This window comes from Erinaceus europaeus, chromosome 1, assembly GCF_950295315.1.
Source record: "Erinaceus europaeus chromosome 1, mEriEur2.1, whole genome shotgun sequence".
NCBI classification, from domain to species: Eukaryota; Metazoa; Chordata; class Mammalia; order Eulipotyphla; family Erinaceidae; genus Erinaceus; species Erinaceus europaeus.
The window spans coordinates 985,872-1,013,514 of NC_080162.1; the positions used below are offsets into that span (position 1 = coordinate 985,872).

General features: G+C 51.7%; 1 protein-coding gene across 2 annotated transcripts in view; it reads right to left on the minus strand.

Moving 5' to 3' along the window:
• Positions 1-5,693: 5,693 nt before the first annotated feature.
• Positions 5,694-27,643, minus strand: part of LIPA (lipase A, lysosomal acid type) — a 56,859-nt gene continuing 34,909 nt past the window's right edge. Inside the window, exons 7-10 of one of the 2 annotated variants that reach the window (XM_060185208.1) lie at positions 18,054-18,200; positions 16,546-16,617; positions 8,453-8,524; positions 5,694-7,274 (exon numbers count right to left, since the gene is read on the minus strand). In XM_060185208.1, coding sequence (XP_060041191.1) covers positions 7,041-7,274; positions 8,453-8,524; positions 16,546-16,617; positions 18,054-18,200 — 525 coding nt within the window. In that variant the 3' untranslated portion in view covers positions 5,694-7,040. The remainder of the gene's footprint in view (positions 7,275-8,452; positions 8,525-16,545; positions 16,618-18,053; positions 18,201-27,643) is intronic. The other variant, XM_060185156.1, reaches the window with a different exon arrangement.

Genomic DNA, 27,643 nt, shown 5'->3' on the forward strand with positions numbered 1-27,643 from the left:
TACTGTCAAATGTAAAACACTAATCCCCCAATAAATAAATAAATCAATAAATCATTCTGAGGCCTGTGGCTAACTTGGTGAAACCAAGCCACAGTGACTATGACCAATCATGACTCAGCAAAGAACCTTAATCATCTTCAGATACGCCTTTGGTGCAAGGTGTTGACATATCGTTCAGCCACGTGGGTATTTAAGATTGACTTCTACGCCTGGATTCTAAAGACTGAATCCCCCGTCACACCCTCTAGGAGTTTCCTGGAGTGACCCTTTCCTCTGACCTGTTATTTCTGTAAGTATCTTTTTTTTTTAATATTTATTTTATTTATTTATTCCCTTTTGTTGCCCTTGTTTTATTGTTGTAGTTATTATTGTTGTTGTCGTCGTTGGATAGGACAGAGAGAAATGGAGAGAGGAGGGGGAGACAGAGAGGGGGAGAGAAAGACAGACACCTGCAGACCTGCTTCACCGCCTGGGAAGCGACTCCCCTGCAGGTGGGGAGCCGGGGTTCGAACCGGGATCCTTATGCCGGTCCTTGCGCTTTGCGCCACCTGCGCTTAACCCGCTGCGCTACCGCCCGCCTCCCTGTAAGTATCTCTCTATATTTATATATATTTGCCCTCTTGTTTTATCCCTCATGGTACCGCTTTCTCTTCCTTTCCCAGTCACATCTACACCTGTTACTCCATCCAAATGCCCCTCCCTTTTCCCCCTTCTCTCTCTCTCCGGGTCCTGATAGAGTTGGGGCTCAGAGCCCTCTGCTCATTTTCCCCTGACATTTCTCCCCCTCTGGGAGCCTGGACCCAAATTCTTTATGGGGAGCAGAAGGTGGGAGGTCTGGCTTCTGTCATTGCTTCTCCGCTGGACATGGGTGTTGGCAGGTGGACCCACACCCCCAGCCTGTGTCTGTCTGTCCCTAGTGGGGCAGGGCTCTGGGGAGGGGAGGCTCCAGGACACACGGGTGAGGGCGTCTGCCTGGGAGGGCAACTTTTATTTTCATCTCACATTGTAATATAATTATTCTCAGTGAGCATTTCCCCAATATCGTGCGCATGGCAAGAACTAGTCACAACCCTGGATAGAAACGGCCACAGATATGGCAGGTCCTCCCAGTCATCAGTCACCGACTGGCTCATAAAGCGACCATGTTCTCTGCCTTTCTGGGGGAAGAAACCACAGGCTGAAACAGCGCAGCGGGTTAAGCGCACGTGGCGCAAAGCGCAGGGACCGGTTGGTGTAAAGATCCCGGTTCAAGCCCCCGGCTCCCCACCTGCAGGGGAGTCGCTTCCCAAGCGGTGAAGCAGGTCTGCAGGTGTCTGTCTTTCTCTCCCCCTCTCTGTCTTCCCCTCCTCTCTCCATTTCTCTCTGTCCTATCCAACAACGCCGACATCAACAAGGGTGACAAAAGAGGGGGAAGGCCTCCAGGAGCAGTGGATTCACAGTGCAGGCACAGAGCCCCAGCAATAACCCTGGAGACAAAAAGAAGGAGGAGGAGGAGGAGGAGAGGGAGAGGGAGAGGGAGAGGGAGGGGAGAGGGAGAGGGAGAGGGAGAGGGAGAGGGAGAGGGAGAGGGAGAGGGAGAGGGAGAGGGAGAGGGAGGGGAGAGGGAGAGGGAGGGGAGAGGGAGAGGGAGAGGGAGAGGGAGAGGGAGAGGGAGAGGAAGGAGGAGGAGGAGCCTTTCCCTAGGGAGCCTTATGAAAAAAGGCTTTTGCGAGTGAAGCCCAGGTCGCCCTCTTGTGGAGAATACAGAGTGTGGGCTTTGTTTTCTGGTCTGACTTCCTCAGGGGAGCGGATCCCAGACCCAGGTGGCAGGACGCTAGGCAGCGTCGCGGTCTCCCCGCTCTGTCAGATAGCACAGCTGCCAGTCACAGTCTCAGAGGAGAGAGAGTCAGCACTAACCGTCCTCAGGAAACAAGCTCCAGACCACTCCGTGCTGCTCACCCGTGATGAAGCAGAACTGTGTGGAGACAGCGGCGACTACAGGGATGCCACAGGTGGGGGCCGGGTGGCGCAGCTGGCTGAGCGCTCACATCACAGCGCACGAGGACCCGGGTTCAAGCCCCCGGTCCCCGCCTGCTGGGGGGGGGTTTGAGCTTCACGAGTGGTGGAGCAGGGCTGCAGGGGTCTCTCTGTCTCTCCCCCTCCTCTCTCAATTTCTCTGTCTCTACATAATAATAATAATAATAATAATAATAATTAATAATAATAATTGCAAAGGGGAACTATATCAGGACCAAGGGCTACTGTGTACTATGGCCCAGCTCTAGCAAGAATTGCTCTGTACCATTTCCACCTCGAGGCTGCCTCATGTAATGAACAAAATCCTCAGAAAAGTTTGCAAAGGCGGGAGTCAGGTGGTAGGTAGCACAGCAGGTTAAGCACATGTGGAGCGAAGCACAAGGACCAGCTTAAGGATCCCGGTTCGAGCCCCCGGCTCCCCACCTGCAGGGGAGTCGCTTCGCAGGTGGTGAAGCAGGTCTGCAGGTGTCTGTCTTTCTCTCCCCCTCTCTGTCTTCCCCTCCTCTCTCCACTTGTCTCTGTCCTATCCCACAACGAGGACATCAATAACATCAACAATAATAACTACAACAACAATAAAACAACAAGGGCAACTAAAAGGGGAAAAAATAGACTCCAGAGCAGTGGATTTGTAGTGCAGGCACCAAGCCCCAGCAATGACCTAGAGGCAAAACAAAACCAACAAGCAACAACAAAAGCCTGCAGGGAATACCCCCAACGCTTCATCTGCACTACTCCAGCGTTTGGGTCCAGGATTGGTCAACAATTTGTTTGGCTTCGTATGTTAACTCTCTTTTCAGCCACCAGGTTCTGCATGCCAGCAAGATGCCAACCAGACTTCCCTGGACAGACGACCCCACCAATGTGTCCTGGAGCTCTGCTTCCCCAGATCCCTGCCCCACTAGGGAAAGAGAGAAGCAGGCTGGGAGTATGGATCCACCTGTCAACACCCATGTTCAGCAGGGAAGCAATGACAGAAGCCAGACCTTCCACCTTCTGCATCCCACAATGACCCTGGGTCCATGCTCCCAGAGGGATAGAGAATGGGAAAGCTATCAGGGGAGGGGGTGGGATATGGAGATCGGGTTATGGGAATTGTGTGGAGTTGTACCTCTCTTATTCTATGGTTTTGTTAATGTCTCCTTTCTTAAATAAAAAAAGAAAGAAAGCAAAGTTTGTAGAGGCCCCACTGGTGAGAACTTCTGGAGGTGAGGCAGGGCTGCAGGGGTCTTTCTTCCTTTCTAGCTCTCTCTTCCCTCTCCGTTTTTCTGTCTCTGTCCATAACAACAAGGAGAGGGGGAGGAAAGAAGAGATGAAAATAGGAAAAAAGTTTGCAAAAGAGGTGAAAGAAGTAAGTCCATACAAAGGAAGCAGGCGTGCGTGATGCATCTGGCTAAACACTCATGTTGCAGTGCACAAGGACCCGGGTTCAAGTCTCCGGCCCCGGCCTGCGGGAGAAAGCTTCATGAGCAGTGAAGCAGGGCTGCGGGTATCTCTCTCTGCCTCTTTCTATCTCTTTCTCTCCTCCTTTCCCTTCAATTTCTCTCTGCCTCTATCCAGTAATAAACAAATAAATAAGATTAAAAAATAGGAAAAGGAAAGCATCTTAAAAGGAGAACGTAGCCCCCGCTCACTGGCATATTGCAGTGTTGAAGACTCGCACGCCACGTTCTCCTGGGCATGCATGGGCATGCTCCAGGATGCCACCCTCCTCTGGCAATTCTGTGCAGCAGCGCTGGACACCAAGGCCGGTCTCCGGGGCCAGCTCGCCGTGGCTGAAGGTGCTCATATCAGCCTGCACGAGGATCTGGGTCTGAGTCCCCAGTTCCCACCTGGGGAGGGATGCTTCAGGAGTGGAGAAGCAGGGCTGCAGGGGTCTCTGTCTCTCTCTCAGTCTCCCCCACCCTCTCGGTCTCTCTTTCTCTCTCCAATAGTTAAAAGTGAACGTGTCTGCCCTCAAGCTGACTGAGCCGTGGCACACACCACACAGGACCCAGCACGGCCATGGCTCTGCTGCCTCCAGACGCCTCTGCTGCTCAGGGAGGAGCCAGAGCACAGTCCTCGGACCCGGGTCCCGCACACAGCTTCCCACCTGGGAGGACAGGCCCCTGCCGACTCTGTCCCAGCTGACTGCATGGAGCCAGTCCTGGCTAGGAGACACTCTCACCCTCCACACTCACACACACACTCATTCACAGACACACTCACTCATACACACACAAACACACACTCACACACACACTCTCACACACACACACACTCACGCACACACACACACTCACGCACACACACTCACACACACACTCACACACACTCACACACTCTCACACATACACACTCACACACACACACTCACACACTCACACACACACTCACACACACTCACACACACTCACACTCACACACTCACACTCACGCACACACACACACACTCACTCACACACACACACTCACACACTCACACACACACTCACACGCACACACACTCTCACACACACTCACACACACACACACACACTCTCACACACACTCACACATACACACTCACACACACTCACACTCACACACACTCACTTACACACACACTCATTCACTCACACACACTCTCACACACACTCACATACACACTCACACACACACACTCACACACACACACTCTCACACACACTCACACATACACACACACACACTCAAACACACACACTCACACACACACACTCACACACACTCACTTACACACACACTCATTCACTCACACACACACTCATACACACTCACACACACACATTCACACACACACACACACTCACTTACACACACACTCACTTACACACACACACATTCACTCACACACACACTCACACACACACACTCTCACACACACTCACACATACACACACACACACTCAAACACACACACTCACACACACACACTCACACACACTCACTTACACACACACTCATTCACTCACACACACACTCATACACACTCACACACACACATTCACACACACACACACACACTCACTTACACACACACTCACTTACACACACACACATTCACTCACACACACACTCACACACACACTCACACACACTCACACACACTCACACTCACACACTCACACTCACGCACACACACACACACTCACACACACACACTCACACACTCACACACACACTCACACGCACACACACTCTCACACACACTCACACACACACACTCTCACACACACTCACACATACACACTCACACACACACACTCACACACACTCACTTACACACACACTCATTCACTCACACACACTCTCACACACACTCACATACACACTCACACACACACACTCACACACACACACTCTCACACACACTCACACATACACACACACACACTCAAACACACACACTCACACACACACACTCACACACACTCACTTACACACACACTCATTCACTCACACACACACTCATACACACTCACACACACACTCACATTCACACACACACACACACACTCACTTACACACACACTCACTTACACACACACACATTCACTCACACACACACTCACACACTCACACACACACACTTACACATAGACACACCCCTTCAGGCCCATTAAATAAGATGTTTTCAAATGCTACGAAATGGTATTAATTTGTTGGCACACATCAGCTGATAGAACAAAGCTCTTTATTATTTCCTGCAAAGCAAATTCATCGGAAAAGCATCTCCGTGTCACCCTGCCCGCCCGTGTGCACGAGAACAGAGCCAGACGGAGGGAAAGCAGAGTGAGCTTCCTGCCCTGGGCGCCAGCAATGTGGACACAGGCCAGCCGGAAAGGCGAGAAGAGTCCCTGAGTTCAGTCTTGAAACGCTCCCTGTGGGGCATGAAAATGAGCTGGGCACGAGGCCCTGGGGCCCACAGGCCTCAGAACTGGGATGGCCTCCTTCAGGCCTCGTTCAGCTCTCCTCAGAGAAGGGGGTGCAAGCAGGCAAGCATGTGAGGAGGGCGCCATCCAAAAGCCAGTCAGTCCTGATCAGCGTCATCTGTCTCTGAAGAATCCGGGAATGTTTTTGCTCGGCTGCAGTGAAGTGTCTGCAGAATCACGGTTACCTCAGGGGAGTGCGGTGAGACGCACCTGGGCATCTTTCCTTTTTTTTTTTTTGCCTCCAGGGTTGTCGCTGAGGCTTGGCACCAGCACTACAAATCCTGGAGGCTACTTTTCCCATTTTCTTTGGTAGGACAGAGAGAAATGGAGAGAGGAGGGGGAGACAGAGAGGGAGAGAGAAAGACAGACACCTGCAGACCTGCTTCACCACCTGTGAAGCGACTCCCCTGCAGGTGGGGAGCTGGGGGCTCAATCCGGGATCCTTGAGCGGGTCCTTGCACTTAGTACTATCTGCGCTTAGCCCAGCGCACCACCGCCCAACCCCCTTATTAGGGGGTCCTTGTAGCCGGTGCAGCCGGGGGGGGGTCTCTGGATCTGACTCTGCACCGGCTCAGGAGAGCAGAAGGGTCCTTACAGACTCCTGAACACGAGGCCATTGCCCTGGGCGAGTCAGCTGAGGCGCGGAGATGGTACCCTCAGCGGGACCCTCTCAGATCGGGGTCAGGTGATTTGCAGGTGGACAACAGAGTCTAAAAACTTGAGTGCATAAGTCAGCAAACACCGCCGGGAGCTGGGAGGCTGCTTCAAATTGCGCTTGAGAAGCAGGCACTGCCGACTGCAAGGGTGAGCAGAGAGGAGACTCCTTCTCACAGGCCAGCGACCCCTGGCAGGTCTAGTCAAGAGAAGGCAAGGGCCGGGACTCTCCTCCTCACACCCAGTCGTGAGCAGACACAAAGTCTCCCCGTTCCCAGACCCTCCCAGAAAGAGCCGGGGCATTTTGAGGACCATCATTTGCTAGAATACAGGAAGACAAAAGCCTTGGGAAAGAGCAGTGGTTATTTCTGAGCACAGAGCAAACACATCTTAGCAGGTCTTGCTGGTTGAGCCGGGGGCCACCCCTCAGTGCTGCCCTCACCGGTGCTTCCTCATCAGGCTCACGATTCTGCTGTAGAGTCGCCAAGGGGCGTCCAGGCCCCAGAGAAAGTCCAGGTGCTCCCATTCCGGAAGGAGCTTGCTGTACACCAGCTTGGTGATGCGGGGCAGCAGCATGCTGACGTCCTTGGGGTCGGCGAGCCAGTCGTGACCCCCGTACCAGACAGCGGTGGGCACCAGCATGTCCCTCACGTCGTAGCTGGGGGGGCGAGTCTAAGAACAAAGCCGCAGGAAGCTTCGCTGTGAGTGTCCTGCTCTGCAAAGTCAAAACTCACACCTTCTCCACTGAGCACCAGCACGTTTGATCTGAATACAAGCGACTAAACTTCAAAATTCACTCAGATTTCTTTTTTTTAAAAAAATATTTATTCCCTTTTGTTGCCCTTGTTTTATTGTTGTAGTTATTATTGTTGTTGTCGTCATTGTTGGATAGGACAGAGAGAAATGGAGAGAGGAGGGGGAGACAGGAGGGGGAGAGAAAGACAGACACCTGCAGACCTGCATCACAGCCTGTGAAGAGACTCCCCTGCAGGTGGGGAGCTGGGGGCTCGAACTGAGATCCTTATGCTGGTCCTTGGGCTTTGTGCCACGTGCGCTTAACCCGCTGTGCTACCACCCGACTTCCCAGATTACTTTTCAAGTTACTGACACCCAAACAGAAAGAAGCTAGATTCCCTCCGCCCCTGCCATAAACACACACACACACTCACACACACACCAATGGAGGAATACTGACTGTGTGACAGCCAGTTATCACACTGTCACCTTGAATGCGACAACCTCTGTCAGACCCTCCAGAAGAAAGGCACTGTTCTCTCAGACAGCTGATGTGCACGCACAGAACCTCGTTGTTTGCTCGAGCTTTGGAAGCCCCACATTCCTACTTTCCCTCCCCTCCCTGGGATGCAACACAGTGACAGAATTTCTCTAAGCCTCCATTTCAAAGTCGGACATAATAGCATCTGCCTCACAGGGCCCCGGCTGTCATGAGAAATAAGGAAAAAAATAAAAGTAAAGTGCCTTACCCTTTGGGATACTTAGCAAAAAGGTGGGAACTTTATTTGAAATGTGGAAGGAAAGACGTAAGAAATATGGACTGGCTGTGCCCCTCCAGGCAGAGACCACGTCGTGGGTCAGGACCAGCTGGATGTAAACTCCATTCCGGAGCGACATGGGGTGTGGCTCACAGAGCCTGGGAGAGCCAGCCGGGGCAGGGTGGGTTGTGGGGCCAACAGGAAGCCCGGCTTGCAGGGGCTCAGCAGGGAAACCCGGCTGCCTCAGCTGCCCCCCCCCCCCCACTGCCCACAAGGCTTTGCCAAGCAGGATCCCCATGGCCAGTTTCTTTGACGAGAATTCAAACATTTGCATTGCAAAGACATAGGAGACTTTACCTGGTTGTAGTGGAGCATGTTCTTGGCTGGACTTCCCCAGTCAAATGCTTGGAACTTGTGAGACTTGAAAATCTGGAAAGGTAATTTGGTCAAAGTTAGTTGACAGGAAAGTTTGCTCGAATTCAGCTGCTTCCTCTGAAATGCATCTTCTACAGAGAGCCGGGTGTCTGCTTCACTGCCAGACTGTCACCTAAGATCAGCGGCATGGTGTGGCCGGCTCTCTGTGACCTACTGCCTGGCCCGGATGTGTGGCAAGTACAGGTGATGTTCTGGACTACAAGGGCTGCTAGGCCGCTGTTCTGTGTAGTCAAAGGCAGGATGAGATTCGATCTCATAAACACCTCTAGGAGGAGGGGCTGGCTCCTGCGTTTGCCACTACACGCACATGTGATCGGCAGAATGAGACACAGGCTGAGGTCACCTGTACACGCATCTGCCAGTGCGAACCATTAGTGCACACAGATCAGGCAAGGGCTTCTCGGCACGGCCTTTGAGCACATATATACCCCCAGACCGATCAGGAGAAAACAGAGGTCAAGCTTGCACAGCACAACGCAAGGCAGCCAAGATGCCCATCACCAGGTGACTGGCCAGAGCAGTGCACCATGGGACGCTACAGAGTCCTGGGGACAAAATGGGTGGCACTGGAGGTGACTGTGCTTAGTGAATGACCTGAGTAGAGAGAACTAGCAGAGAGACACCTCCAGGTGCTTAGTGAGTGAACTGAGTCGAGGGAACTAGCAGAGAGACACTCCCAGGTGCTTAGTGAGTGAACTGAGTCGAGGGAACTAGCAGAGAGACACTCCCAGGTGCTTAGTGAGTGACCTGAGTAGAGAGAACTAGCAGAGAGACACCCCCAGGTGCTTAGTGAGTGACCTGAGTAGAGAGAACTAGCAGAGAGACACCCCCAGGTGCTTAGTGAGTGAACTGAGTAGAGGGAACTAGCAGAGAGACACCCCCAGGTGCTTAGTGAGTGACCTGAGTAGAGAGAACTAGCAGAGAGACACCCCCAGGTGCTTAGTGAGTGACCTGAGTAGAGGGAACTAGCAGAGAGACACCCCCAGGTGCTTAGTGAGTGAACTGAGTAGAGGGAACTAGCAGAGAGACACCCCCAGGTGCTTAGTGAGTGAACTGAGTAGAGGGAACTAGCAGAGAGACACCCCCAGGTGCTTAGTGAGTGAACTGAGTAGAGGGAACTAGCAGAGAGACACCTCCAGGTGCTTAGTGAATGAACTAAGTAGAGAGAAGTAACAGAGAGACACCCCCAGGTGCTTAGTGAGTGAACTGAGTCGAGGGAACTAGCAGAGAGACACTCCCAGGTGCTTAGTGAGTGACCTGAGTAGAGAGAACTAGCAGAGAGACACCCCCAGGTGCTTAGTGAGTGACCTGAGTAGAGAGAACTAGCAGAGAGACACCCCCAGGTGCTTAGTGAGTGACCTGAGTAGAGAGAACTAGCAGAGAGACACCCCCAGGTGCTTAGTGAGTGAACTGAGTAGAGAGAACTAGCAGAGAGACACCCCCAGGTGCTTAGTGAGTGACCTGAGTAGAGGGAACTAGCAGAGAGACACCCCCAGGTGCTTAGTGAGTGAACTGAGTAGAGGGAACTAGCAGAGAGACACCCCCAGGTGCTTAGTGAGTGAACTGAGTAGAGGGAACTAGCAGAGAGACACCCCCAGGTGCTTAGTGAGTGAACTGAGTAGAGGGAACTAGCAGAGAGACACTCCCAGGTGCTTAGTGAGTGAGCTGAGTAGAGAGAACTAGCAGAGAGACACCTCCAGGTGCTTAGTGAATGAACTAAGTAGAGAGAAGTAACAGAGAGACACCCCCAGGTGCTTAGTGAGTGAACTGAGTCGAGGGAACTAGCAGAGAGACACTCCCAGGTGCTTAGTGAGTGACCTGAGTAGAGAGAACTAGCAGAGAGACACCCCCAGGTGCTTAGTGAGTGACCTGAGTAGAGAGAACTAGCAGAGAGACACCCCCAGGTGCTTAGTGAGTGAACTGAGTAGAGGGAACTAGCAGAGAGACACCCCCAGGTGCTTAGTGAGTGAACTGAGTAGAGAGAACTAGCAGAGAGACACCCCCAGGTGCTTAGTGAGTGACCTGAGTAGAGGGAACTAGCAGAGAGACACCCCCAGGTGCTTAGTGAGTGAACTGAGTAGAGGGAACTAGCAGAGAGACACCCCCAGGTGCTTAGTGAGTGAACTGAGTAGAGGGAACTAGCAGAGAGACACCCCCAGGTGCTTAGTGAGTGAACTGAGTAGAGGGAACTAGCAGAGAGACACCTCCAGGTGCTTAGTGAATGAACTAAGTAGAGAGAAGTAACAGAGAGACACCCCCAGGTGCTTAGTGAGTGAACTGAGTCGAGGGAACTAGCAGAGAGACACTCCCAGGTGCTTAGTGAGTGACCTGAGTAGAGAGAACTAGCAGAGAGACACCCCCAGGTGCTTAGTGAGTGACCTGAGTAGAGAGAACTAGCAGAGAGACACCCCCAGGTGCTTAGTGAGTGAACTGAGTAGAGGGAACTAGCAGAGAGACACCCCCAGGTGCTTAGTGAGTGAACTGAGTAGAGAGAACTAGCAGAGAGACACCCCCAGGTGCTTAGTGAGTGACCTGAGTAGAGGGAACTAGCAGAGAGACACCCCCAGGTGCTTAGTGAGTGAACTGAGTAGAGGGAACTAGCAGAGAGACACCCCCAGGTGCTTAGTGAGTGAACTGAGTAGAGGGAACTAGCAGAGAGACACCCCCAGGTGCTTAGTGAGTGAACTGAGTAGAGGGAACTAGCAGAGAGACACTCCCAGGTGCTTAGTGAGTGAACTGAGTAGAGAGAACTAGCAGAGAGACACCCCCAGGTGCTTAGTGAGTGAACTGAGTCGAGGGAACTAGCAGAGAGACACTCCCAGGTGCTTAGTGAGTGAACTGAGTAGAGGGAACTAGCAGAGAGACACCCCCAGGTGCTTAGTGAGTGACCTGAGTAGAGAGAACTAGCAGAGAGACACCCCCAGGTGCTTAGTGAGTGAACTGAGTAGAGGGAACTAGCAGAGAGACACCCCCAGGTGCTTAGTGAGTGAACTGAGTAGAGGGAACTAGCAGAGAGACACCCCCAGGTGCTTAGTGAGTGAACTGAGTAGAGAGAACTAGCAGAGAGACACCCCCAGGTGCTTAGTGAGTGACCTGAGTAGAGGGAACTAGCAGAGAGACACCCCCAGGTGCTTAGTGAGTGAACTGAGTAGAGGGAACTAGCAGAGAGACACCCCCAGGTGCTTAGTGAGTGACCTGAGTAGAGGGAACTAGCAGAGAGACACCCTCAGGTGCTTAGTGAGTGAACTGAGTGGAGGGAACTAGCAGAGAGACACTCCCAGGTGGCCTCACTCCTATGTGGAATCCAGAGAGCTGATTTCTGTGAACTTGTCAATCATCCTCCTCCGCCTCCTCCTCATCCAAACAGACAGAAGCAAGCAGGCTGTGGGACTTGTGAGATCTCCAGAGGTGATCTCTGGGTGGTGGTGGTGGGGGGGCACAGAAGTCTGGTGGTTAGTGTGGTGTGGAACTAGACCCTCAAGTCTTACAATCTTGTAACAAACTATTAGTAACTATCAATAAATATAATATAAAAAAGGAGAAGCTTGCATTAAGCTCAGCCTGAACTTCTAAACTTGGCATCTTTAGTTTTAGGACTTTAAATTATTCACTTCAAAGAGAATTGCAACAAGGAAGGAAGTGTGAAATGATTATATTGGGTCCTTGAAAAAGCCACGAGGCATTTTTCCTATGTTTTTCTCTGCAGAAATGCACCGTGACTTTTCTGACCACCCGGGAGTGACAGGTAGATGGAAGAAATGAGGAAGAAATGAGTGTCATGAGGGACCTTTGGCCAAATACACAGCATCACGTTGACAGGCACAACACTTGTAAATACAATAAGCCAGCAAGAGAAAAGCCACCACGAGTGTTCAGAATTCATCTTCAGTGAGACAGGACCAGAAATTAAAACTAAATAGCACCACACCCACACTTATGTATGTCTGCATGCAGATGGGGTGTCCTGACGAAGTGTTTATACTCATTGACCTAAAGATTTAAGTGCTGACAGTTTGTAATAACCAAAACCTGGAAGCAAGCCAGGTGTCCAACCACAGATGAGTGGCAGAGCAAGTTGAGATCTAGATACATAATGGAATACTACTCAGCTATAAAAAATGGTGACTTCACCATTTTCAGCCGATCTTGGATGGACCTTGAAAAATTCATGTTAAGTGAAATAAGTCAGAAACAGAAGAATGAATATGGGATGATCTCACTCTCAGGCAGAAGTTGAAAAACAAGATCAGAAGAGAAAACACAAGTAGAACCTGAACTGGAGTTGGCGTATTGCACCAAAGTAAAAGACTCTGGGGTGGGTGGGTGAGTGGGGAGAATACAGGTCCAAGAAGGATGACAGAGGACCTAGTGGGGGTTGTATTGTTATATGGAAAACTGGGAAATGTTATGCATGTGCAAACCATCGTATTCACTGTTGAAAGTAAGACATTAATCCCCCAATAAAGAAATTAAAAAAAAAAACTTAAAAAAGATTTAAGCGCTGAATGGTAATATAACATGAAAATATCTTCAACTTTCAAAGGTTCAATTCTCACTGGAAGATATAGCTACTTTCTGGTTACTCATCGACTTTTATGGCTGAACACCTGACATGACCATTCAGGGGTCAGAGAAGCCTGACGCCTCTGACAGCAGAGCCAAGTCTCAGAGTAACTATGCTGAGAGGGTGACAGAGCTCGGGCAAAGGTGCGGTGCCTGACTCCAGAGCAACGCAAGCTGGGAAGAGGTCACTGGGTGAGGCCTCTGACTGACTGTGCACGTCCATACCCGCGGGTCTGTCAACGGGCTTTGTGGCTGGGTGAGGGACAGCTCTGCTCTGTGGACAGATGGTCCTTCTGTTGGTAAGGGGCTCGCAGAGAGAGAGGCGCTTTGAGGCCTGCACAGGACACCACACAGGACTCCATGCACAGGACACCACAAAGGACACCACGCAGGACACCACACAGGACTCCACACAGGACACCACAAAGGACACCACGCAGGACACCACGCAGGACTCCACACAGGACACCACACAGGACTCCACACAGGACTCCACACAGGACACCACACAGGACACCACACAGGACTCCACACAGGACTCCACACAGGACTCCACACAGGACACCACGCAGGACACCACACAGGACTCCACACAGGACTCCACACAGGACTCCACACAGGACACCACACAGGAATCCACACAGGACTCCACACAAGACACCACACAGGACTCCACACAAGACACCACACAGGAATCCACACAGGACTCCACACAGGACTCCACACAGGACACCACACAGGACTCCACACAGGACTCCACACAGGACTCCATACAGGACTCCACGCACAGGACACCACACAGGACTCCACACAGGACACCACAAAGGACATCACACAAGACACCACACAGGAATCCACACAGGACTCCACACAGGACTCCACACAGGACAACACACAGGACTCCACACAGGACTCCACACAGGACACCACACAGGACACCACACAGGACACCACACAGGACTCCACACAGGACACCACACAGGACTCCACACAGGACTCCACACAGGACTCCACACAGGACACCACACAGGACTCCACACAGGACTCCACGCACAGGACACCACACAGGACTCCACACAGGACACCACACAGGACACCACACAGGACACCACACAGGACACCACACAGGACTCCACACAGGACTCCACACAGGACTCCACACAGGACACCACACAGGACTCCACACAGGACTCCACGCACAGGACACCACACAGGACTCCACACAGGACACCACAAAGGACACCACGCAGGACACCACGCAGGACTCCACATAGGACTCCACACAGGACACCACACAGGACTCCACACAGGACTCCACACAGGACTCCACGCACAGGACACCACAGAGGACTCCACACAGGAATCCACACAGGACACCACACAGGACACCACACAGGACTCCACACAGGACTCCACGCATGACTCCACACAGGACACCACACAGGACTCCACACAGGACTCTACACAGGACTCCACGCACAGGACTCCACGCACAGGACACCACACAGGACTCCACACAGGACTCCACACAGGACTCCACGCATGACTCCACACATGACTCCACACACGACTCCACACAGGACTCCACACAGGACACCACACAGGACACCACACAGGACTCCACACAGGACACCACACAGGACTCCACGCACAGGACACCACACAGGACTCCACACAGGACTCCACACAGGACTCCACACACGACTCCACACACGACTCCACACAGGACTCCACACAAGACTCCACACAAGACTCCACACAGGACTCCACACAGGACTCCACACAGGACACCACACAGGACTCCACGCACAGGACACCACACAGGACTCCACACAGGACTCCACACAGGACTCCACACAGGACACCACACAGGACTCTACACAGGACTCTACACAGGACTCCACACAGGACACCACACAGGACTCCACACAGGACTCCACACAGGACACCACACAGGACTCCACACAGGACTCCACACAGGACTCCACACAGGACACCACACAGGACACCACACAGGACTCCACACAGGACTCCACACAGGACTCCACACAGGACACCACACAGGACTCCACACAGGACACCACACAGGACTCCACACAGGACACCACACAGGACTCCACACAGGACACCACACAGGACTCCACACAGGACTCCACGCACAGGACACCACACAGGACTCCACACAGGACACCACACAGGACACCACGCAGGACACCACGCAGGACTCCACATAGGACTCCACACAGGACACCACACAGGACTCCACACAGGACTCTACACAGGACTCCACGCACAGGACACCACACAGGACTCCACACAGGAATCCACACAGGACACCACACAGGACACCACACAGGACTCCACACAGGACTCCACGCACAGGACACCACACAGGACTCCACACAGGACACCACACAGGACACCACACAGGACTCCACACAGGAATCCACACAGGACACCACACAGGACTCCACACAGGACTCCACACAGGACTCCACACAGGACACCACACAGGACTCCTCACAGGACTCCACACAGGACACCACACAGGACACCACACAGGACTCCACACAGGACTCCACACAGGACTCCACACAGGACACCACACAGGACTCCACACAGGACTCCACACAAGACACCACACAGGACTCCACACAGGACACCACACAGGACTCCACACAGGACTCCACACAGGACTCCACACAGGACACCACACAGGACACCACACAGGAATCCACACAGGACTCCACACAGGACTCCACACAGGACACCACACAGGCCTCCACACAGGACACCACACAGGCCTTCACACAGGATACCACACAGGACACCACACAGGACTCCACACAGGACTCCACGCACAGGACTCCACGCACAGGACACCACACAGAACTCCACACAGGACTCCACACAGGACTCCACACAGGACTCCACGCACAGGACTCCACGCACTGGACACCACACAGGACTCCACACAGGACTCCACACAGGACACCACACAGGACTCCACGCACAGGACACCACACAGGACTCTACACAGGACTCCACACAGGACACCACACAGGACTCCACACAGGACTCCACGCAGGATACCACACAGGACTCCACACAGGACACCACACAGGACACCACACAGGATTCCACACAGGACTCCACACAGGACACCACACAGGAATCCACACAAGACACCACACAGGACTCCACATAGGACTCCACACAGGACTCCACACAGGACACCACACAGGACTCCACACAGGAATCCACGCACAGGACACCACACAGGACACCACACAGGACACCACACAGGACTCCACACAGGACACCACACAGGACTCCACACAGGACACCACACAGGACTCCACACAGGACTCCACACAGGACTCTACACAGGACTCCACACAGGACTCCACACAGGAATCCACACAGGACACCACTCATGCCAACATTCCTACCTGGGCCCAATGCAGCAAGTCTTGCACAGACGTCCCTGCAGGACAGTGTGTTGCGTAGACTGGAATTCTAGACTTCAAATCAACAACGTGAGGAGAAAGAGAGTTAGAAAAGACTTTGATAGCACGCATTCGATTCTTTTCATTTCAAAGCAAGTGCCAGAGTTACAGCCTCAAATACGTACGGTCAAGAAGAGGCAAACTAAAATGTCTGGTTACAGATACGGCCCGTAAGCTACGTACAGCCAGACACACAGACGTGGAGGAGAGCCAGCTGCAAGGCGACCGCCGGGTGGCGAGGGCTCAGACCACCGGTCCTGTCTGCTTTCTCCTCCACACTCTTGTGAATCTACCCCACTTTATGTAGCAACCACACCTCACCGTTCTTATCAGAAACAGGACAGGTCAATTTCATGTCAACTATCCCCTAGAGTCTTCATCCCAGAACTGCAAAATCCATTTTCAAAATGCAACATCAGGAACAAATACATTTAGAAACACCAGCATAGAGCCGGCCAAAGGCCTGGGGTAGACAACAGGCAGATACGTAGGCATGCACGTAGGCATCCAGATAATTATTTAGCAAGTTATGCGCACTGACAGCAATTTTTCCAAAGAAATAAAATCAACAGTACAAACAGAAATACGATTTAGATCGTGACAGGTCTCCTCATGCAACAGCTTCTAAATCACCTCACTGTAGGAAGCTGACGGCCAGTCAAAGGCAGCAGCAGCCTTGCCCGGCTCTTGCCAAAGCTGATCCTTATTCTCTTGCTCTCTGCCACCAGAGTTATCACTGGGACTCAGAGCTGCCACTGCAAGCCTACCACTCCGGGTGGCCATTTCCCCACCCCCTCTTTTTTCTTTTTATCCATTATATTTTTATCCATTATATTTTATCCATTATATTTTTCTTTTTTTCTATTTTTATCCATTATATATTATCCATTATATTTTTCTTTTTTTCCATTATACTTAATAGGACAAAGAGAAATTGAGAGGGGAGAGGACAGAGAGTGAGAGACAGAGAGCGAACGAGTGAGAGAAAGAGAGAGAGAGAGAGAGGGAGAGGGAAAGAGAGAGACTGAGGCCTGCAGCCCTGCTTCGTTGCTCCTGAAGTGTGCCCCTGCAGGCAGTATGTGCGTTTAACCAGACCTGTTCTTAACACTTTTTTTTGTTTATTATATTTTAAATTATCTTTACTTATTTATTGGATAGAGACAATCAGAAATCAAGAGGGAGGGGTAGGTAGAGAGAGGGAGAGACAGACACCTGCAGACTTGCTTCACCAACAGTAAAGCTCTCCTCCTGCAGGTGGGACCTGGGGGCTCGAACCCCGGGTCCTTGTGCCCTGTTACAAGTGTGTTACAACTGGGTGCACCACCCGGCCCCTTACACGTCTTAAGGGAGCTGGTTCCCGTCTCTCCTGGATCTCTCCCAGAATAACGAGGAATGTGCCGATGGGCATCACTGAAGGCTGCGAGCAAGCGTCCTTATTGTGTCGTACATACCATATTGAAATTTCTCTCATTGAATCCACACAGAAGGAAGAATACATTTCCACAGAGCTCCTTCAAAATGACGTGGTTGCAAAAGTGTGTGCTGAGCCACTTCATCATCCTGCTCTGGGGAAGGAACTCCTGGACCCCAAATAAGTCCTAGAACATAATGAAAGCTGAGAATAGCTCCGCGATCCATTCTGGCGCACACACGCCCAGGACCCACCTCAGAAGCAGAGACAAGTGCCAGGGGTCCCCACAGGCAGCCCGCAGAGAGCGATGGGGACAAGTGTGTTCGAACCAGGACACTATGCTGTGTCTCACTAAGGCACGTAAGACACCGGAGCGAAGTGTTCAGGTTCCCAAGAAAAGAAGGCAGGAAACCAGACACGCCATTGCAGACTTGCAGCGGGAAGCCTCCCAGCTGACTGCGAGAGGCTGGGCTTTGAGGAAGGACCAGCGATGTGTCTAACTAGGGCAGTGCAGCTGGGACAGGATCGGCCCCACGGCCGCTTATTTCGTTCTTTTCCAGCTTTGTGAAAGAGCCCATCCTAACCGTTTAAGTGTTCGGCCCATGGCATGCGGTGCATGTGGGCTGTGTGTGGTTCTCACCAGTGTCCATCTCTGGTTCTCATGCCACACTGAAATCTGTGAGCGATGCACAGTAGTTCCCACTCCCCAGACCAGCATGCCTGCTAGAGAGCTTGTCTGGACAGTGTGCTTGTCTTGTCATGCACAGGACCCAGGTTCAAGCCTGGCCCACAACTCTCCCTCCATTTTAAATATTTTATTTATTTTGTAGAGAGAGAACTCGAGAGGGAAAGAGGAGATAGAGGCACAGAGAGATATAGACAGATAGATGGATGAATAGATAGATAGATAGATAGATAGTAGGTAGATAGACCTGCATCTCTGTTTCACCACTTATGAAATTTCCCTTGCAGGTGGAGACCCCGGACTTGAACCCAGGTCCTTGAGTGCTCTGTAACGTGCGCACTTAACCAGGTGCACCAGTGGTGACTCAGATCCTCTCTACTATTCGATTTTCTTGTTGCTGTTTTTCCCAGGTTTCAGTACTCTGGGCTGACTTTTTCATATAGATATCCAGAAAGGGGAGAGAGGGAAGAAGGAGGGAGGGAGGGAGGGAGAGAAAGAGAGAGAGAGAGAGAAGGAAAGAGGGAGAGAGGGAGGGAGAGAAAGAGAGAGAGAGAGAGAGGGAGAGGGAGAGAAGGAAAGAGGGAGAGAGGGAGGGAGAGAAAGAGAGAGAGAGAGAGAAGGAAAGAGGAAGAGAGGGAGGGAGAGAAAGAGAGAGAGAGAGAGAGAGAGGGAGAGGGAGAGGAAAGAGGGAGAGAGGGAGAGAGAGAGAGAGAGGAAGGCTTACCATAGCAACAAACTCACTCTAATGTGGTGGTCAGGCTCAACCCTGGACTGCACACACATGGCAACACAGGTGGGTGCACTACGCAAGTGAGCTATTTTGTGGCCAGCAGAGCTCTACTGCCCATGAAGCTCGCCCTGTGTAGGTGGCCCAGTTGGTAGCCGGGGCTTGAACCTGGACCCTCATGGTAAAGTGTGCACTCTCCAGGAGAGCTACCTCCAGCCCCGCCTGCATTCACTTTGTGGCTCCTCACTAGAACTTGCTAGCTGGGTGGTGTGTCACTGAACGGGATAATAACAGCCAAGTTCTGTTCTGCACGGACAACAGATATCAAGCTGGCCGTGTGCAGCAGAAGCTCCCAGACTCTGCTGAAGAGTCAAGTCAAGCAGAACAGGACACACAGAAGAAGAGGAGTTGGCATTATACATTTTTAATCCTGTTCACTCCATTTTGATGTCTTTTCCATTTACACTTTTGTTTTCCATTAAATAATTTGGAAAGTTCAGTTTCATGAGAGCCATATATTCTTGCCAGAACAGCAATTGAAAGAGTTTTATGAATATGAATTCTGTCCCTTTAGAGAAAAAAATAATCTCCTTCCTGGACTGCTTAGAATTCATGTGGGTGAAGGGAGGTGGGGAGACAAAGAAGAGAGGAAAGCCCACTGGTCTACTAGAGAGAGAGAAATCCCACTGGTCTACTGGAGAGAGAAAGCCCACTGGTCTACAAGATTCAGGAAATCCCACTGGTCTACTAGAGAGAGAGAAAGCCCAAAGGTCTACTGGAGAGAGAGAAAGCTCACTGGTCTACTGGAGATAGGAAGGCCAATGGTCAACTGGAGAGAGAGAAAGCCCACTGGTCTACTGAAGAGAGAAAGCCCACTGATATATAGGAGAGAGAAAAAGGCCACTGGTGTATTGGAGAGAGAAAGCCAACTGGTCTACTAGAGAGAGAGAAAGCCCACTGGTCTCTTGGAGAGAGAGAAAGCCCACAGGTCTATTGGAGAGAGAGAAAGCCCACTGGTCTACTGGAGAGAGAGAAAGCCCACTGGTCTACTGGAGAGAGAGAAAGCTCACTGGTCTACTGGAGAAAGAGAAAGCCCACTGGTCTACTGGAGAGAGAGAAAGCCCACTGGTATACTGGAGAGAGAGAAAGCCCACTAGTCTACTGGAGAGAGAGAAAGCCCACTGGTCTACTCTAGAGAGAAAGCCAACTGGTCTACTAGAGAGAGAGAAAGCCCACTGGTCTACCGGAGAGAGAGAAAGCCCACTGGTCTACTGGAAAGAGAGAAAGCCCACTGGTATACTGGAGAGAGAGAAAGCCCACTAGTCTACTGGAGAGAGAGAAAGCCCACTGGTCTACTCTAGAGAGAAAGCCAACTGGTCTACTAGAGAGAGAGAAAGCCCACTGGTCTACTGGAGAGAGAGAAAGCCCACTGGTCTACTGGAAAGAGAGAAAGCCCACTGGTCTACTGGAGAGAGAGAAAGCCCACTGGTCTACAGGAGAGAGAGAAAGCCCACTGGTCTACAGGAGAGAGAGAAAGCCCACTGGTCTACTGGAGAGAGAGAAAGTCCACTGGTCTGGGAGAGAGAGAAAGCCCACTGGTCTACTGTAGAGAGAAAGCTCACTGGTCTATTGGAGAGAGAGAAAGTCCACTGGTCTACTGGAGAGAGAGAAAGTCCACTGGTCTACTGGAGAGAGAGAAAGCCCACTGGTCTACTAGAGAGAGAGAAAGCCCACTGGTCTACTGGAGAGGGAGAAAGCCCACTGGTCTACTGGAGAGAAAGCCCACTGGTCTACTAGAGAGAGAGAAAGCCCACTGGTCTACTAGAGAGAGAGAAAGCCCATTGGTCTATTGGAGAGAGAGAAAGCCAACTGGTCTATTGGAGAGAGAGGAAGCCCACTGGTCTACTGGAGAGAGAGAAAGCCCACTGGTCTATTGGAGAGAGAGAAAGCCCAATGGTCTACTGGAGACAGGAAAGCCCACTAGTCTACTGGAGAGAGAGAAAGCCCACTGGTCTACTGTAGAGAGAAAGCCAACTGGTCTACTAGAGAGAGAAAGAAAGCCCACTGGTCTACTGGAGACAGAGAAAGTCCACTGGTCTACTGCAGAGAGAAAGCCCACTGGTCTACTGGAGAGAGAGAAAGCCCACTGGTCTACTGGAGAGAGAGAAAGCAAACTAGTCTACTGGACAGCGAGAAAGCCGACTAGTCTACTAGAGAGAGAGAGAAAGCCTCCTAGTCTACTGGAGAGAGAGAAAGTCCACTGGTCTACTGGAGAGAGAGAAAGCCCAATGGTCTACTGGAGAGAGAGAAAGCCCAATGGTCTACTGGAGACAGGAAAGCCCACTGGTCTACTAGAGAGAGAGAAAGCTCACTGGTCTACTGGAGAGATATAGCCCACTGGTATACTAGAGAGAGAAAGCCCACTGGTCTCCTGAGTAGAGATTAAGCCCACTGGTATATTGGAGAGAAAGCCCACGGATCTACTGTAGAGAGAAAGCCCACTGGTCTACTAGAGAGAGAGAAAGCCCACTGGTCTACTAGAGAGAGAAAGCCCACTGGTCTACTGGAGAGAGAGAAAGCCCACTGGTCTACTGTAGAGAGAAAGCCCACAGGTCTACTGGAGAGAGAGAGAGCCCACTGGTATACTGTAGAAGAAAGCCAACAGGTCTACTAGAGAGAGAGAAAGCCCACTGGTCTACTGGAGAGAGAGAAAGTCCACTGGTCTACTGGAGAGCGAGAAAGCTGACTAGTCTACTAGAGAGAGAGAAAGCCTCCGGGTCTACTGGAGAGAGAGAAAGTCCACTGGTGTACTGGAGAGAGTGAAATCCCACTGGTCTACTGGAGACAAAAAAGCCCACAGGTCTACTGTAGAGAGAAAGCCCACAGGACTACTTTAGAGAGAAAGCCCACTGGTCTACTGGAGAGAGAAAGCCCACTGGTCTACTAGAGAGAGAGAAAGCCCACTGGTCTACTGGAGAGAGAGAAAGCCCACTGGTCTATTGGAGAGAGAGAAAGCCCACTGGTCTACTGGGTAGAGAGAAAGCCCACTGGTCTATTGGAGAGAGAGAAAGCCCACTGGTCTACTGTAGAGAGAAAGCCCACTGGTCTACTGGAGAGAGAGAAAGCCCACTGGTCTACTAGAGTGAGAAAGCCCACTGGTCTACTGGAGAGAGAGAAAGCCCACTGGTCTACTGTAGAGAGAAAGCCCACTGGTCTACTGGAGAGAGAGAAAGCCCACAGGTCTACTGGAGAGAGAGAGAAAGCCCACTGGTCTACTGTAGAGAGAAAGCCCACAGGTCTACTGTAGAGAGAAAGCCCACTGGTCTACTGGAGAGAGAAAGCCCACTGGTCTACTAGAGAGAGAGAAAGCCCACTGGTCTACTGGAGAGAGAGAAAGCCCACTGGTCTATTGGAGAGAGAGAAAGCCCACTGGTCTTTTGGAGAGAGAGAAAGCCCACTGGTATACTAGAGAGAGAAAGCCCACTGGTCTCCTGAGTAGAGATTAAGCCCACTGGTATATTGGAGAGAAAACCCACGGATCTACTGTAGAGAGAAAGCCCACTGGTCTACTAGAGAGAGAGAAAGCCCACTGGTCTACTAGAGAGAGAAAGCCCACTGGTCTACTGGAGAGAGAGAAAGCCCACTGGTCTACTGTAGAGAGAAAGCCCACAGGTCTACTGGAGAGAGAGAAAGCCCACTGGTCTACTGGAGAGAGAGAAAGCCCACAGGTCTACTGTAGAGAGAGAGAAAGCCCACTGGTCTACTGGAGAGAGAGAAAGCCCACTGGTCTACTGGAGACAGGAAAGCCTACTGGTCTAATGGAGAGAGAAAGCCCACTGGTCTACTGGAGAGAGAGAAAGCCCACTGGTCTACTGGAGAGAGAGAAAGCCCACAGGTCTACTGTAGAGAGAGAGAAAGCCCACTGGTCTATTGGAGAGAGAGAAAGCCCACTGGTCTACGAGAGAGAGAGAAAGCCCACTGGTCTACTGGAGAGAGAAAAAGCCCACTGGTCTACTGGAGAGAGAGAAAGCCAACTGGTCTACTGTAGAGAGAAAGCCCACTGGTCTACTGGAGAGAGAGAAAGCCCACTGGTCTACTAGAGAGAGAGAAAGCCCACTGGTCTACTGGAGAGGGAGAAAGCCCACTGGTCTACTGGAGAGAAAGCCCACTGGTCTACTAGAGAGAGAGAAAGCCCACTGGTCTACTGGAGAGAGAAAAAGCCCACAGGTCTACTGGAGAGATAGAAAGCCCACTGGTCTACTGGAGAGAGAGAAAGCCCCCTGGTCTACTGGAGAGAGAGAAAGCCCACTGGTCTACTGAAGAGAGAGAAAGCCCACTGGTCTACTGGGGAGAGAGAAAGCCCACTGGTCTACTGGAGAGAGAGAAAGCCAACTGGTCTACTAGAGAGAGAGAAAGCCCACTGGTCTACTAGAGAGAGAGAAAGCCCACTGGTCTACTGGAGAGAGAGAAAGCCCACTGGTCAACTGTCGAGAGAAAGCCAACTGGTCTACTAGAGAGAGAGATAGCCCACTGGTCTACTAGAGAGAGAGAAAGTCCACTGGTCTACTGGAGAGAGAGAAAGCCCACTGGTCTACTGGAGAGAGAGAAAGCCCACTGGTCTACTGGGGAGAGAGAAAGCCGACTAGTCTACTGGAGAGCGAGAAAGCCGACTAGTCTACTAGAGAGACAGAAAGCCTCCTGGTCTACTGGAGAGAGAGAAAGTCCACTGCTGTACTGGAGAGAGTGAAATCCCACTGGTCTACTGGAGACAGAAAGCCCACAGGTCTACTGTAGAGAGAAAGCCCACAGGTCTACTGTAGAGAGAAAGCCCACTGGTCTACTGGAGAGAGAAAGCCCACTGGTCTACTAGAGAGAGAGAAAGCCCACTGGTCTACTGGGTAGAGAGAAAGCCCACTGGTGTATTGGAGAGAGAGAAAGCCCACTGGTCTTTTGGAGAGAGAGAAAGCCCACTGGTCTACTAGAGAGAGAAAGCCCACTGGTCTACTGAGTAGAGAGAAAGCCCACTGGTATATTGGAGAGAAAGCCCACGGATCTACTGTAGAGAGAAAGCCCACTGGTCTACTAGAGAGAGAGAAAGCCCACTGGTCTACTAGAGAGAGAAAGCCCACTGGTCTACTGGAGAGAGAGAAAGCCCACTGGTCTACTGTAGAGAGAAAGCCCACAGGTCTACTGGAGAGAGAGAAAGCCCACTGGTCTACTGGAGAGAGAGAAAGCCCACAGGTCTACTGTAGAGAGAGAGAAAGCCCACTGGTCTACTGGAGAGAGAGAAAGCCCACTGGTCTACTGGAGTCAGGAAAGCCTACTGGTCTAATGGAGAGAGAAAGCCCACTGGTCTACTGGAGAGAGAGAAAGCCAACTGGTCTACTGGAGAGAGAGAAAGCCCACTGGTCTACTGTAGAGAGAAAGCCCACTGATCTACTGGAGAGAGAGAAAGCCCACAGGTCTACTGGAGAGAGAGAGAAAGCCCACTGGTCTACTGTAGAAAGAGAGAAAGCCCACTGGTCTACTGTAGAGAGAGAGAAAATCCACTGGTCTACTGGAGAGAGAGAAAGCCCAATGGTCTACTGGAGAGATAAAGCCCACTGGTCTACTGGAGAGAGAGAAAGACCACAGGTCTACTGGAGAGATAGAAAGCTCCTGGTCTACTGGGGAGAGAGAAAGCCCACTGGTCTATTGGAGAGAGAGAAAGCCCACTGGTCTACTAGAGAGAGAGAAAGCCCACTGGTCTACTGGAGAGAGAAAAAGCCCACAGGTCTACTGGAGAGATAGAAAGCCCACTGGTCTACTGGAGAGAGAGAAAGCCCCCTGGTCTACTGGAGAGAGAGAAAGCCCACTGGTCTACTGAAGAGAGAGAAAGCCCACTGGTCTACTGGGGAGAGAGAAAGCCCAGTGGTCTACTGGAGACAGGAAAGCCCACTAGTCTACTGGAGAGAGAGAAAGCCCACTGGTCTACTGTAAAGAGAAAGCCAACTGGTCTACTAGAGAGAGAAAGAAAGCCCACTGGTCTACTGGAGACAGAGAAAGTCCACTGGTCTACTGCAGAGAGAAAGCCCACTGGTCTACTGGAGAGAGAGAAAGCCCACTGGTCTACTGGAGAGAGAGAAAGCAAACTAGTCTACTGGACAGCGAGAAAGCCGACTAGTCTACTAGAGAGAGAGAGAAAGCCTCCTAGTCTACTGGAGAGAGAGAAAGTCCACAGGTCTACTGGAGAGAGAGAAAGCCCAATGGTCTACTGGAGAGAGAAAGCCCAATGGTCTACTGGAGACAGGAAAGCCCACTGGTCTACTAGAGAGAGAGAAAGCTCACTGGTCTACTGGAGAGATATAGCCCACTGGTCTACTGGAGAGAGAGAGAGCCCACTGGTCTACTGTAGAAGAAAGCCAACAGGTCTACTAGAGAGACAGAAAGCCCACTGGTCTACTGGAGAGAGAGAAAGTCCACTGGTCTACTGGAGAGAGAGAAAGCCCACTGGTCTACTGGAGAGAGAGAAAGCCCACTGGTCCTCTGGGGAGAGAGAAAGCCGACTAGTCTACTGGAGAGCGAGAAAGCCGACTAGTCTACTAGAGAGAGAGAAAGCCTCCGGGTCTACTGGAGAGAGAGAAAGTCCACTGGTGTACTGGAGAGAGTGAAATCCCACTGGTCTACTGGAGACAAAAAAGCCCACAGGTCTACTGTAGAGAGAAAGCCCACAGGACTACTTTAGAGAGAAAGCCCACTGGTCTACTGGAGAGAGAAAGCCCACTGGTCTACTAGAGAGAGAGAAAGCCCACTGGTCTACTGGAGAGAGAGAAAGCCCACTGGTCTATTGGAGAGAGAGAAAGCCCACTGGTCTACTGGGTAGAGAGAAAGCCCACTGGTCTATTGGAGAGAGAGAAAGCCCACTGGTCTACTGTAGAGAGAAAGCCCACTGGTCTACTGGAGAGAGAGAAAGCCCACTGGTCTACTAGAGTGAGAAAGCCCACTGGTCTACTGGAGAGAGAGAAAGCCCACTGGTCTACTGTAGAGAGAAAGCCCACTGGTCTACTGGAGAGAGAGAAAGCCCACAGGTCTACTGGAGAGAGAGAGAAAGCCCACTGGTCTACTGTAGAGAGAAAGCCCACAGGTCTACTGAAGAGAGAAAGCCCACTGGTCTACTGGAGAGAGAAAGCCCACTGGTCTACTAGAGAGAGAGAAAGCCCACTGGTCTACTGGAGAGAGAGAAAGCCCACTGGTCTATTGGAGAGAGAGAAAGCCCACTGGTCTTTTGGAGAGAGAGAAAGCCCACTGGTATACTAGAGAGAGAAAGCCCACTGATCTACTGAGTAGAGATTAAGCCCACTGGTATATTGGAGAGAAAGCCCACGGATCTACTGTAGAGAGAAAGCCCACTGGTCTACTAGAGAGAGAGAAAGCCCACTGGTCTACTAGAGAGAGAAAGCCCACTGGTCTACTGGAGAGAGAGAAAGCCCACTGGTCTACTGTAGAGAGAAAGCCCACAGGTCTACTGGAGAGAGAGAAAGCCCACTGGTCTACTGGAGAGAGAGAAAGCCCACAGGTCTACTGTAGAGAGAGAGAAAGCCCACTGGTCTACTGGAGAGAGAGAAAGCCCACTGGTCTACTGGAGACAGGAAAGCCTACTGGTCTAATGGAGATAGAAAGCCCACTGGTCTACTGGAGAGAGAGATGCCCACTGGTCTACTGGAGAGAGAGAAAGCCCACAGGTCTACTGTAGAGAGAGAGAAAGCCCACTGGTCTTTTGGAGAGAGAGAAAGCCCACTGGTCTACGAGAGAGAGAGAAAGCCCACTGGTCTACTGGAGAGAGAAAAAGCCCACTGGTCTACTGGAGAGAGAGAAAGCCCACTGGTCTACTGGAGAGAGAGAAAGCCCACTGGTCTACTGGGGAGAGAGAAAGCCCACTGGTCTACTGGGGAGAGAGAAAGCCCACTGGTCTACTGGAGAGAGAGAAAGCCCACTGGTCTACTAGAGAGAGAGAAAGTCCACTGGTCTACTGGAGAGAGAGAAAGCCCACTGGTCTACTGGAGAGAGAAAGCTCACTGGTCTATTGGAGAGAGAGAAAGTCCACTGGTCTACAGGAGAGAGAGAAAGTCCACTGGTTTACTGGAGAGAGAGAAAGCCCACTGGTCTACCGGAGATAGAAAGCCCACTGGTCTACTGGAGAGGGAGAAAGCCTACTGGTCTACTGGAGAGAGAGAAAGCC